The sequence below is a fragment of the Palaemon carinicauda genome, chromosome 6 (genome assembly GCF_036898095.1).
Source record: "Palaemon carinicauda isolate YSFRI2023 chromosome 6, ASM3689809v2, whole genome shotgun sequence".
NCBI lineage: Eukaryota > Metazoa > Arthropoda > Malacostraca > Decapoda > Palaemonidae > Palaemon > Palaemon carinicauda.
In genome coordinates this window covers 156746354-156760023 of record NC_090730.1, presented here as the reverse complement: position 1 = coordinate 156760023, position 13670 = coordinate 156746354, and the positions used below count along the sequence as shown (strand labels likewise).

General features: G+C 41.4%; 1 protein-coding gene across 1 annotated transcript in view; it reads left to right on the top strand.

Annotated features, from left to right (window-relative positions):
* The window catches only part of LOC137643296 (uncharacterized protein PF3D7_1120000-like), a 2737-nt gene extending 315 nt beyond the window's left edge, over positions 1–2422 (top strand). The window contains exons 1-2 of the mRNA XM_068376135.1: positions 1–847; positions 2376–2422. The exon at positions 1–847 is cut by the window's left edge and continues 315 nt beyond it. Coding sequence (XP_068232236.1) covers positions 1–847; positions 2376–2422 — 894 coding nt within the window. The remainder of the gene's footprint in view (positions 848–2375) is intronic.
* Positions 2423–13670: the final 11248 nt, after the last annotated feature.

The window sequence follows — 13670 nt, the reverse complement described above, 5'->3', positions numbered from 1 at the left end:
TTCCTGCAGAAAGAACTGGAAGCAGCTTTTGCCGAGATCAGTCTAAGAAAGGAAGAACAATCTAAATTCTTAGAGGAGAATGAAGAGCTGAGAGCAGAGAATCAGCATCTCAGTAACATCATCGGAAGTCTTCAAATCGATAACCAAATCGATATGGAAAATTTGACCAAAAAGAATGCCGACCTAGACCGCACAAACGAACATCTAAAAAAGGAAATCTGCAATCAAAAAGTTATCCTGGAACAATGTAAAAATGAATTAAAGGAAAAAGAAAAAGAAAATATTAAAATCAAAGAAAAATTGGATAAAGTTCGCCAGAACAAAAGGAAACTGGAAATATTCACTGAAAAGAAAATGGAAGTAATAAAGCAGATTTCAGAACAGAAGCAGGAATTGGAAGAAAGCCTCAATGAGGCAAAAATAAATGATCTCCTCAGGAATGAGCGCTACAAAGGAATTTTACAAGAGTTAGAAAATTACAAAAAAGAAAATTTGAAATTGAATGACTTGGAGCAAAAAAGCATCCTATTGAGTCAAGAACTGGAAACATTCAAATCTGAAAAAAATGTTGGTCTCAAGGACGAGCTGCTTGCGGCAAATGAGATCATCCCTTCACTCAAGGAGGAACTTGAAGAGGGAGATAAGACGAAAGAAGAAAACAAACCTCAAATGACGAAACTGAGACTTAACAAGACAAGTTTAAAAATGGATATTAAGGATGTTCAGAAGGATGTCCAAAAGGATGACAGAGACAATAAAAGTGAGGAGAAAGTAGTCGAGGCACAGGATCAGGATACCACCGGACGTAAGGCTGAGAAGGAGGAAGTTGGAGGCGCATCTGGTGTGGGTCAGGTGCTTGGCTGGCTACTAGCCTCAAAAGGCGCTCTCCATGGCACCAGCAACACCCAGGAAGAGCAGCTCAAAAAGGAAATTTCCACGGACGAGGAGAAGGAGGAGAAGGAGGAGGAGGACAAGAAGGAAGAGAAGGAGGAGGAGGAGAAAGAGGAGGAGGAGGAGAAGGAGGAGAAGGAGGAGGAGGAGAAGGAGAAGGAGGAGAAGGAGGAGGAGGAGAAGAAGGAGGAGGAGGAGAAGAAAAAGGAAGAAAAGATTAAAAAAACTACACGAAAACTTATCGTGTTTGACCTGGAACCCGAGAAGCCCAAAAGGGCCATCTCCTCATCCGACAGTAGTCACATCACCTTCCAAAGTGAAAAGGTTAGAGTGACCACCACAAGGGACTCTGGCCTCAACAGGTACGTGACTGTCGACTTGCATGTGCCCAGGAGGTTCCACAGAGCCATATATGGAGTGGAAGGAAGGACGCTGATGGAAATCACCCGCCACAGTGGAGTCAGCTTAATAGATATGCCACAAAGGCACGAATATAGTCATTCAATCACCATCAGTGGTACTATTAAGCAGGTTCAGTTAGCAGCTGATCATATCGAATGGCTTCTGAAGAGACTCACCGGCACTTAAATATTTCGATCAGAAAATGGATAAAAATGAAAAACACAAAAAAAAATAAAAAAATAAAAAATCCCAAAAAAATAAAAAAATAAAAAATCCCCCAAAAAAGAAGAAAAAATGAAAACACCAAAAAAAGTTTTAAACATGAGAATATTTTTGCCATATTAGTTTAATTTCAGTTTATTTTGTGAGGGTAAGGAGATTCAGCCGAGTTTTGCCAGGACCAAATCTTCAAATAATTGTGCTAACTTCAATCACATCCACAGGAAGGAGATTCCCCCCCCCCCCCCCCGGGATCTTTAAACTGACTGACTGACAGACAGCTACAGGGAGGATACTTGGAAGGACTGACCAGCTTGGAGGATACAAGGCTTACTATCCAGCTTGAATTACAATTCTTGGAATAACCTGGAGGACAATGGCCTACTGAGGGAAGAAACCCCGCTGAGACTAGTATGCTTTGCACCTTGATGGACGAGTACAAGCCGTTTGTCAAGTGTACAAATGGTCGGATATCTAGATCTATTCTTTCGGATATCAACCTTCGGGTGGTTCTGGGGGAATGATCTAGAAGACCGGCTCTGCAGAGGGAACGAGCTAGGATTCTTCTAGTAGGCAGTCTTGGCCTTAAAGGTTGGACCAAGATAATCAGCTAGTGAAGGAAGCTGCGCCTCTTCGGAGCAGGTCAGTCTGGAAAGGTGTTCTGATATCAAATGGCTGCTGATGAAGGTTGAAGAACTGGGATGAACAGAGTGAAGTTTTGGTCCTTACAATTGGCGAGTTGATGCCCTCACAATTTTATGAAAGGAATAGTATCTTCTTTTTCTTCTTTTTTTTTTTTAGGTTTAAGGTTTTTTTTTTTTAGGTTTAAGGTTTTTTTTAGGTTTAAGGTCTTTTTTTTTTAGGCTTAAGGACTGGCTATGCAGGTGAAGAAACTCTGAATGATGAATGAGCGTGTCTTGTTTAAGTGGGTAAAATGACGATTGGCTTCACCAACCGGCCAAAAATTGATGCTTGGCTTCACCGTACTGCCCACTAGGCTTCGCCGACCGGCCCACACAATGACGCTTGGCTTCACCGCCTGGCCTAAAATGGCACTTGGCTTCACCACCTGGCCCACTTGGCTTCACTGCCCGGCCCAACAATAGCGCTTGGCTTCACCGCCTGGCCCGCTTGGCTTCATCGCCCGGCACAACAATGGCGCTTGGCTTCATCGCCCAGCTTACAATGGCGCTTGGCTTCACCGCCTGGCCCGCTTGGCTTCATCGCCCGGCTTATAATGGCGCTTGGCTTCACCGCCGGCAAACAATGGCGCTTGGCTTCACCGCCCGGCTTACAATGGCGCTTGGCTTCACCGCCCGGCTTACAATGGCACTTGGCTTCACCGCCTGGCCCGCTTGGCTTCACCGCCCGGCTTACAATGGCGCTTGGCTTCACCGCCCGGCTTATAATGGCGCTTGGCTTCATCGCCCGGCCCAACAATGGCGCTTGGCTTCACCGCCCGGCTTACAATGGCGCTTGGCTTCACCGCCTGGCCCGCTTGGCTTTACCGCCCGGCTTACAATGGCGCTTGGCTTCACCGCCTGGCCCGCTTGGCTTCACCGCCCGGCTTACAATGGCGCTTGGCTTCACCGCCTGGCCCGCTTGGCTTCACCGCCTGGCTTACAATGGCGCTTGGCTTCACCGCCCGGCTTACAATGGCGCTTGGCTTCACCGCCTGGCCCGCTTGGCTTCACCGCCTGGCCTGCTTGGCTTCACCGCCTGGCCCGCTTGGCTTCACCGCCTGGCCCGCTTGGCTTCACCGCCTGGCCTGCTTGGCTTCACCGCCTGGCCCGCTTGGCTTCACCGCCTGGCTTACAATGGCGCTTGGCTTCACCGCCTGGCTTACAATGGCGCTTGGCTTCACCGCCTGGCCCGCTTGGCTTCAACGCCCGGCTTACAATGGCGCTTGGCTTCACCGCCTGGTCAGCTTGGCTTCACCGCCTGGCTTACAATGGCACTTGGCTTCACCTCCCGGCTTACAATGGCGCTTGGCTTCACCGCCTGGCCCGCTTGGCTTCACCACCTGGCTTACAATGGCGCTTGGCTTCACCGCCCGGCTTACAATGGCGCTTGGCTTCATCGCCCGGACCAACAATGGTGCTTGGCTTCACCGCCTGGCTTACAATGGCGCTTGGCTTCACCGCCTGGCCCGCTTGGCTTCACCGCCTGGCTTAAAATGGCGCTTGGCTTCACCGCCCGGCTTACAATGGCGCTTGGCTTCACCGCCCGGCTTACAATGGCGCTTGGCTTCACCGCCCGGCTTACAATGGCGCTTGGCTTCACCGCCCGGCCCAACAATGGCGCTTGGCTTCATCGCCCGGCCCAACAATGGCGCTTGGCTTCACCGCCTGGCTTACAATGGCGCTTGGCTTCATCGCCCGGCTTACAATGGCGCTTGGCTTCATTGCCCGGCCCAACAATAGCGCTTGGCTTCACCGCCTGGCTTACAATGGCGCTTGGCTTCACCGCCTGGCTTACAATGGCGCTTGGCTTCACCGCCTGGCTTACAATGGCGCTTGGCTTCACCGCCTGGCCTGCTTGGCTTCACCGCCCGGCTTACAATGGTGTTTGGCTTCAACGCCCGGCTTACAATGGCGCTTGGCTTCACCGCCCGGCTTACAATGTCGCTTGGCTTCACCGCCCCGCTTACAATGGCACTAGGCTTCACTGCCTGGCCCGCTTGGCTTTACCGCCCGGCTTACAATGGCGCTTGGCTTCAACGCCTGGCCAGCTTGGCTTTACCGCCCGGCTTACAATGGCGCTTGGCTTCACCGCCTGGCCCGCTTGGCTTTACCGCCCGGCTTACAATGTCGCTTGGCTTCACCGCCCGGCTTACAATGGCACTAGGCTTCACTGCCTGGCCCGCTTGGCTTTACCGCCCGGCTTACAATGGCGCTTGGCTTCAACGCCTGGCCAGCTTGGCTTTACCGCCCGGCTTACAATGGCTCTTGGCTTCACCGCCTGGCCCGCTTGGCTTCACCGCCCGGCTTACAATGGCGCTTGGCTTCACCGCCCGGCTTACAATGGCGCTTGGCTTCATCGCCCGGCCCAACAATGGCGCTTGGCTTCACCGCCCGGCTTACAATGGCGCTTGGCTTCACCGCCTGGCCCGCTTGGCTTCACCGCCTGGCCCGCTTGGCTTCACCGCCTGGCCCGCTTGTCTTTACCGCCCGGCTTACAATGGCGCTTGGCTTTACCGCCTGGCCCGCTTGGCTTCACCGCCCGGCTTACAATGGCGCTTGGCTTCACCGCCCGGCTTACAATGGCGCTTGGCTTCACCGCCCGGCTTACAATGGCGCTTGGCTTCACCGCCCGGCTTACAATGGCGCTTGGCTTCACCGCCCGGCTTACAATGGCGCTTGGCTTCATCGCCCGGACCAACAATGGTGCTTGGCTTCACCGCCTGGCTTACAATGGCGATTGGCTTCACCGCCTGGCCCGCTTGGCTTCACCGCCCGGCTTACAATGGCGCTTGGCTTCACCGCCCGGCTTACAATGGCGCTTGGCTTCACCGCCCGGCCCAACAATGGCGCTTGGCTTCATCGCCCGGCCCAACAATGGCGCTTGGCTTCACCGCCCGGCTTACAATGGCGCTTGGCTTCATCGCCCGGCTTACAATGGCGCTTGGCTTCATCGCCCGGCCCAACAATGGCGCTTGGCTTCACCGCCTGGCTTACAATGGCGCTTGGCTTCACCGCCTGGCTTACAATGGCGCTTGGCTTCACCGCCTGACCTGCTTGGCTTCACCGCCTGGCCTGCTTGGCTTCACCGCCTGGCCTGCTTGGCTTCACCGCCTGGCCTGCTCGGCTTCACCGCCCGGCTTACAATGGTACTTGGCTTCACCGCCCGGCTTACAATGGCGCTTGGCTTCACCGCCCGGCTTACAATGGTGCTTGGCTTCATCGCACCATTCAACAATGGCGCTTGGCTTCACAGCCCGGCTTACAATGGCGCTTGGCTTCGCCCGGCCTACAATGGCGCTGGGCTTCACCGCCTGGACCACTTGGCTTTACCGCCCGGCACAATAATGGCGCTTGGCTTCACCGCCTGGCTCGCTTGGCTTTACCGCCCGGCACAATAATGGCGCTTGGCTTCATCGCCCGGTCCAAAAATGGCGCTAGGCTTCACCGCCCGGCTTACAATGGCAATTGGCTTCACTGCCTGGCCCGCTTGGCTTCACCGCCCGGCTTACAATGGCGCTTGGCTTCACCGCCTGGCCCGCTTGGCTTTACCGCCCGGCACAATAATGACGCTTGGCTTCACCGCCAGGCCTAAATATGATGCTTGGCTTCACCGCCTGGCAAAACAATGACCCTTGGCTTCACCACTGAATTTCAAATATCATCAGTCACGACTGACTAGTAATAGGCTAGCTGTAGTGAGGGAAGTTGGCCGAAAGCTATTTCAGTAGGAAGGGCAACCTCTGGCGCGGCGGAAAAACCCGTAAGTTCAATGCCCAGAAAACTGAAGTAGGTTTCAAATTGCTTCTCTAAGTAATCCAACTCAAATACAAGTCATGACTGATCTTAATAGGCTAGCTGTAGTGAGGGAAGTTGGCTGAAAGCTATTTCAGTAGGAAGGGCAACCTCTGGCGCGGCGGAAAAACCCGTAAGTTCAATGCCCAGAAAACTGAAGTAGGTTTCAAATTGCTTCTCTAAGTAATCCAACTCAAATACAAGTCATGACTGATCTTAATAGGCTAGCTGTAGTGAGGGAAGTTGACCGAAAGCTATTTCAGTAGGAAGGGCAACCTCTGGCGCGGCGGAAAAACCCGTAAGTTCAATGCCCAGAAAACTGAAGTAGGTTTCAAATTGCTTCCCTTATTCTTCCGACTCAAATATAAGTCATGAATTATCATAATACATTTATGAAGTACTGATGAATTATGAATTGAGATGAAAAGGAAATAAAAAAAAGAGGGAAGGAAGAAAGGGTCGTGGGAACCAAGCCTACCATAATGGATGTGGGCAAAACCCACCTGATGAGCTCTTTGGTCAGAGCGAAACCCTTATGTATGTCAGTTTGGTAGTGGTATGTATGAATTGATTAATTTTTATATATTTATTTATTCATATATATATATATATATATATATATATATATATATATATATATATATATATATATATATATATATATATGACATATTCACACACATGGCTTTCTAGTAGAAGGGAGTGTATAATTAGAATCCCATTGATGGTTAAGTGTTGGCCTTCAAATGGCGATGCTTACAGCTCCATCTATTATGAGATGGCCGTAGTTCCTCTCCCTCTGAACAATGTGTGTTCCATCAAATCATTCCGTATGAGAGGGTTTCTGGTCGTGGACATCAATATAGTGTTGGTTTACCCAGAGGAAATATGTGAATCACGACACCCTGAAGATGTACGCAAGTCCACAGAAATCGGGGGTCAATGAACGAACATTATATTGATATCCATGAAGAGAAACCCTCTCATACAGAATGATTTGATGGAACACACATTGTTCAGAAGGAGAGGAACGAAGGCCAGCTCATGATAGCTCAAGCTGTAAGCATCGCCATTTAAAGGCCAACACTTAACATTCAATGGGATTCTAGTCATACACTCCCTTCAAGATGAAAGCAATATGGATAATCTCTGTGGTGGTGTATGTGCCCGCTTATGTGTCTGAATGTGTATGCATATATATACATATATATATATATATATATATATATATATATATATATATATATATATATATATATATATATGTATGTATACACTCACACACACACACACACACATATATATATATATATATATATATATATATATATATATAATCAAGAATTATCCTCTTCTTAATCTAAGGATTTTTTAAATTTGTAATAGTTTAAATTTCCAATTTTTAGTTTTATATAGAATATATTTTTAAAATATTCAATTATAATTTTTGTAGAACCTCATACATAAAATGAATCTAAAGTTCATATTAATCTCTCTCTCTCTCTCTCTCTCTCTCTCTCTCTCTCTCTCTCTCTCTCTCTCTCTCTCTCTCTCTCTCTCTCTCTCAGGATCTTCATAAATAAACAATTAACATAATACTTTACGCAATATTATCAACGTAATTCTAATAAATATTCCTTCTCTAGAAGTTTTATTACCTCCACCAACCAAGTTGGAAGGAGGTTATGTTTTCGCCCATGTTTGAGTGTGTGTCTGTTTGTGAACACCTTCCAGGCCACAATTTTAATCGTAGAGTAATGTAAAAGGTCGGAAAGGATTAAATTTTGGAAGGTCAAGGTCATACGGCAAGGTCACGGTCAAGCAAAATGTCCAATTCACGTAATCAGCCACAAGTTTAGACATCGTTGTCACGGACGCTTCAAACTTGGTTCATATTTGAGTGTGTGAAAATCCACGCCAATTTGATATATGTTAAGGTCAAAGGTCAAGGTCAGGAAATAAGCTGCCGTGGCGGAGGTTTGCGCTCTATTGAGTGCTCCTCTCGTTCCAGCTGTAACCAAGTTGTGGAATGATCTTCCTAATCAGGTAGTTGAATCGGTAGAACTTCAAAAATTCAAACTTGCAGCAAATGTTCAATAATAATAATAATAATAACAATAATAATAACAATAATAATAATAATAATAATAATAATAATAATAATAACAATATTAATAATAATCAATAATAATAACAAATGTTTTTATGTTGTGTTGAACTGGTTGACATAATTCTTTATTTATAGTTTATATATGAAAGATCTGTTTAATGTTGTTGCTGTTCTTAAAATATTTCATCCTAATTGTTCATTACTTCTCTTATAGTTTGTTCCTTTCCTCACTAGGCTACTTTTCCCTGTTGGAGCCCTTGGTTCTTATAGCATCCAGCTTTCCCAACTGTGGTTGTAGCTTAGCTAACAACAACAACATCAATAATAATAACAACCACATCAACATAAATAATAACCGAAACAACAACAATAACAACAGCAATAATAATAATAATAATAATAATAATAATAATAATAATAGCCAGATAGTACTACATTAGCTTTCTCTCTCTGGTTATGGCTCATTTTTCCTTTGCCTACACATACACCGAATAATTTGGCACATTCTTTAATGTCTTTTGAAATAGATGTTAGAAAAAATAATGCAATACCGAAGGAAATTACATACAGAATTAAGACTAACTTTGATGCAAAAGAGTTCATTGAACAAAGCCGAGAGGATATAAAAGGGATAACACCAGTCTGTAACTGTGAAGAGAATCACACCCTCGTAGAGAGGCAATCCTGTATAAACTGCATTACTGATAGAAGTAAAACTATACATGCAACTAATTATAATAATAGGTGCCCGGAAATAACAAAAATAATCACAATTAAAGAAAAATCGGACTGGTTTGATAATGAATTACATGAAGAGAAAAAGAAAAATGGAGGATAAATGGAAAACAAATAAAAATAATGAAAACTGGCAACATTACAAAGCAGCTAGAAATCGCTACAATTACCTTATCTTAGTTAAAAAAAAGGCCTATTATAAAAAAGTGTGCAATGAAAATGACCCACGGAAAATACATAAGAACCTAAAGAAACTATTAGGTCTAAAGACAGAAATAGTATTGCCTGGCATAACTGATGATCCTAAATGCCTAGCAGATGATTTTATTAATTATTTTGAAGAAAAAATAAATCAAATCTGCTCCAGTTTTCACAACATCGGCACAACAGAACGAAGGAATACATCAACAACAGGTGTAAGTAAGCTAAGGGTATTCAAAGAGTTAAGTCAGAGTGATTATATGAGAATAAAAAAGAAAGTAAAAAAAAAAACTACTGCGGAAATGACCCATTTCCAATTAACGATGTAAAAGATGTAGAAAATTTCACCAGACTACAAGAGACCTACCGAAACATGGTAAATATGAGTCTAACACAGGCAGTTTTCCCTGATTGTGAAAAAGTTGCATGTTTCAAGCCTGTGTATAAAGAAAAAGGTCATGCAGACAATTTAAGTTCATATAGGCCAATATCAAATCTGTTATATTTTTTCGAAAATTATTGAAACTGCTGTACACGAACAAACCTGGAAATATTTGAAAAAATCTAATGCCATACCTGATGATCAATCTGCATACAGAGAAAATTACTCCACAAGAACAACAGTGTTAGCGATTAAAAATTACATAACAGAAATTATAACAAATGGCAAGTGTTGCATTCTTGTAATGCTTGATCTAAGTATTTGATACTGTAGAACATACATATCTGATGGAAGACCTTAAAGCTGTGGGCATCGTAGATCGAGCATGTGACTGGTTTGTGAGTTATCTTGAAAACTGCAAAGTTAAAGTAGTAATATCAGATCTTGAACCTGAGACAAGAAAACTAACCAAAGGGGTGCCTCGAGGCAGTGTACTAGGTCCTCTCCTGTTTGAAATTTACACGATTGAACTGGCAAATATACTTGAAACTCACAGAGTTAAATTTAAAATATACGCTGATGATACACAATTCTATTTCCCAATAGAATCAGTTGATGAAGCTAAAAGAAAGATACATGAAATAATGAATGACATTAAGGCTTGGATGTTAACAAAAAAGCTCAAGCTCAATGAAGATAAAAGTGAATGTATTATTTTTGGAAATGAAAAAGATATAAAAAGAATCGAATGCTTCCAAAGAATTGAAATAGGTCAATCGATCATTGACCTAAAGAAATCTGTCAGAAATCTTGGAGTAATCATGGATGATAGACTGACAATGAATGAACATACAAATAATATGGTAAGAAATTGTAACTATCATATTAGAAACATAGCATTTATTAGTAAATACTTGAATGAAAAATCTATGGCCATACTCATTAATCACCACATATTTTCAAGAATTGATTACTGCAACTCACTGTTCTATGGCTTACCAAATTATCAGCTGAAGAAAATCCAGAGAGTACAAAACAGAGCCGCTAGATTAATAAAAGGACTACACAATAGGGAAAGAGTTACCCCTGCACTAATTAAATTACACTGGCTGCCGGTAAAAGCGAGAATTGAATACAAGCTACTCTTACTAACGTTTAAGATACTGAACCAAAATATCTAAAAGAATGCCTGAATAAACTAGAACTAGAAACTAATGTTAACACAAGACACATGAGTGACAAACATAGGCTATCTGAACCAAGAACAAATAGTAAATTTGGTGAAAGGGCTTTTAGCTACTGTGCGCCTAGACATTATAATAAACTGCCAACTGAAATGAAGGACCTTAAGGGATCAATTGAATTTAAGAAGAAACTAAAGACATTACTTTTCACAAGATCATATGATTTGGAAGATGCTACAATCAAAGAATTGTATAAGTTATAATGAAAATGTTTCGTTAGATGATTAATATGAACCCGCCCGAGAAGTGGTTCACTCGACTTCAGAGGAGGGTTGATTTAAACCCAAAACAAGTAAAGTAAGTAAATATCATATATTTACGCATGCCTTTTCCATTTCGTTTCTATGTGATCAGACATTCTCTGTAATATATACAATAAATCCAAAGCTGAGAAATATACCGTTATCACGTAAGGCAGATATACAAGTCCTCTTATCAGCAATTGGGCCTGTTTTCAAAAGCTTGTGTTTCAGACATTAATTGTAGCTTTCATATTCAGTACAATTGCAATAGCCATTGTGACTTGTTTCGGTTATATATTTTTTTCACTGCCATAAAATCTGATGTTGATTGAAGCTAGTGATTTTAATTTTTAAATGAACCAGGAACAAATTTTTTAAGTTTTGTCACATTGACGTTGAATTCATAAAGAAAATACCGAATTAGCGCATGGAATCCTTGTCAATTGTGCGTCACGCCAGAGAAGATAAGAAATCACCTCAAGTCTAGAATAATTTCTTGTCCTCGTTGTTCTTCCAGAAGAAAATAAGAAAACTATGTTACGACCAATTTCGTTGATTTTCTTAATTGCTAAAATCTTTTGATATGACAAAAAGTCATTTTATGCATGTGAATGAATGGAGTTCTTTATAAAGACCAATATTCAGCTTTTTCAGCGTTTTAAAAGTTTAATCGGATTACGAAAGATATTTATATTTTCGACAGTAGCCAAAATTAAACTACATAGTTATGTGTGAGAGGTTCGATGTTCCAAATTCCAATACTAAATAGTTTTTTTATGTGGAACATTTTATTCCAAAAATGAAAAGATATAGTTTATGTACATAGTGTACCCAAAATCTAGTACAGTAATTTCGTTTGCGTCAGGCATTACAGTTTTTGAGGTGTCCACGGATGAGTATTATGTATATAGCAATTTGCTATATTCAAAACTGTTCTTATTCATTCAGTGTATGTGTATTTTCTTTATGTTCCTGTTTAGTGATAGCTTTCGTGAAGAGTGATCAAATTTACATGCCCTTTTTTGGTGATTTATTTTAAATATTCTTCACTTGTCATATTCGTTAATATTTTTTATTTTTTACTCGCCAAAAAAATATGTATATTTTGTTGATTGGTTTTGGACATTTGGCTTCGTTTCCATCGCATTGCCAATTTACCAAAAGTGGTAAAGAGTTGCCAGATTACGGGATAATCATATTAATGTATGAACATGTCTTGAAGATTTTGACGAGGTCTTTGGAATTATTTTGGCAGATATTGCATGCCCTCTGACAAAGATTACAAGAAAAAATAGACGACTCAATCATTAGAGTTGTTATCATTGTTAATCCTTTCTCCTTGCAAAGATCGATAGAAAAATAAATACAGTCGCAGTTTTTAGATATTTAGATATTGCACTACGATGAAGCCTGTTTGAAAAACTGTTTTACTACTGTACATACTTTACTTTACTCTAAGGGCTGCCTTTCCTGTCCTGTACAGCAGGGCAACCCTACACTCTACAGGACCTTAACTACGTAGTCTTTAGAATTATTTGACTGATGGTATGTGCGTCCTCTTAAAAATGGCAAGAAAAAAATTAGGCAGTAGAATTCCATATATCGATGAGGATTGGGTCACTAATCCCCTCCAAAAAAACTAGGGTAACAATATATTAGAGCAAAAGTGAATACCGGGCCGGTAAGTATGGTTAAAGACTATAAGTTGGGAGGTCGGTACTTTACTTGCAAGATCTGTTTGTCGTATACATTATTGGGTATTTTGGATATCACATGGCGTATTGTGTCAAATCCACACTATCGAGGCACTTAAAAACAAGAAAGTCTTGTTCTTGTTCTTGTTGTTGGGCGGAGGGATTTGCCTTTCCATCGGCACCTCCTTGGGTTTCTTCTTTATTCCAATTCTTTTATTTTCTTCTCTCTTTTTTTCACATTTGATAGATATATTCTTTTCTTTTCTCTATTCCTTCTTTCTTGAACAGCACGTTTCCTATTATCTTCTTCTTTTCGTCTTCATGTCTAGTGGGAGTTTGTTGTATAGTCTTGAGCCGCATGTTTAAATGCGAGTTTTAGCTCATTTTAAGATTTAATAAATATAATTTTAACATTATTTTAATTACTGTAATAAGAATGGTAAATTTTATTTTAAAATCCTTTGAAGCTATTAAATTTCTGAATATAAGAATCATCATTATGTAACTGGTTTTTAAGTTGCATCATCAGATACTGCAAAGTAATCAATTATGGAAAAAGGTTAGATTATATTTTAAATGTGAGTTTTAGCTCATTTTAAGATTTAATGAATATAATTTTAACATTATTTTAATTATTGTAATCAAAATGGTAAATTTTATCTTAAAAGCCCTCGGGCTTATAGCATCTTGCTTTTACAACTAGAGTTGTAGCTTGGCTAATAATAATAATAATAATAATAATAATAATAATAATAATAATAATAATAATAATAATAATAATAATAATAATAATAATAATAATAATAATAATAATAATAATAATAATAATAATTAGATTTCTGAATATAAGAATTACCACTTTATAATTGTGGAGGGTGGACATGAAAGAAAAAGGTTAGATTATATTTTAAATACAAGTGTTAGCTCATTTTAAGATTTAAAAAATATAATATAAATATTATTTTGATTACTGCAATCAAAATGGAAAGTTTTATCTTAAAATCCTTTGAAGCTATTAAATTTCCGAACATAAGAATTACCACTTTATAATTGTGGAGGGTGGACAGGAAAATTT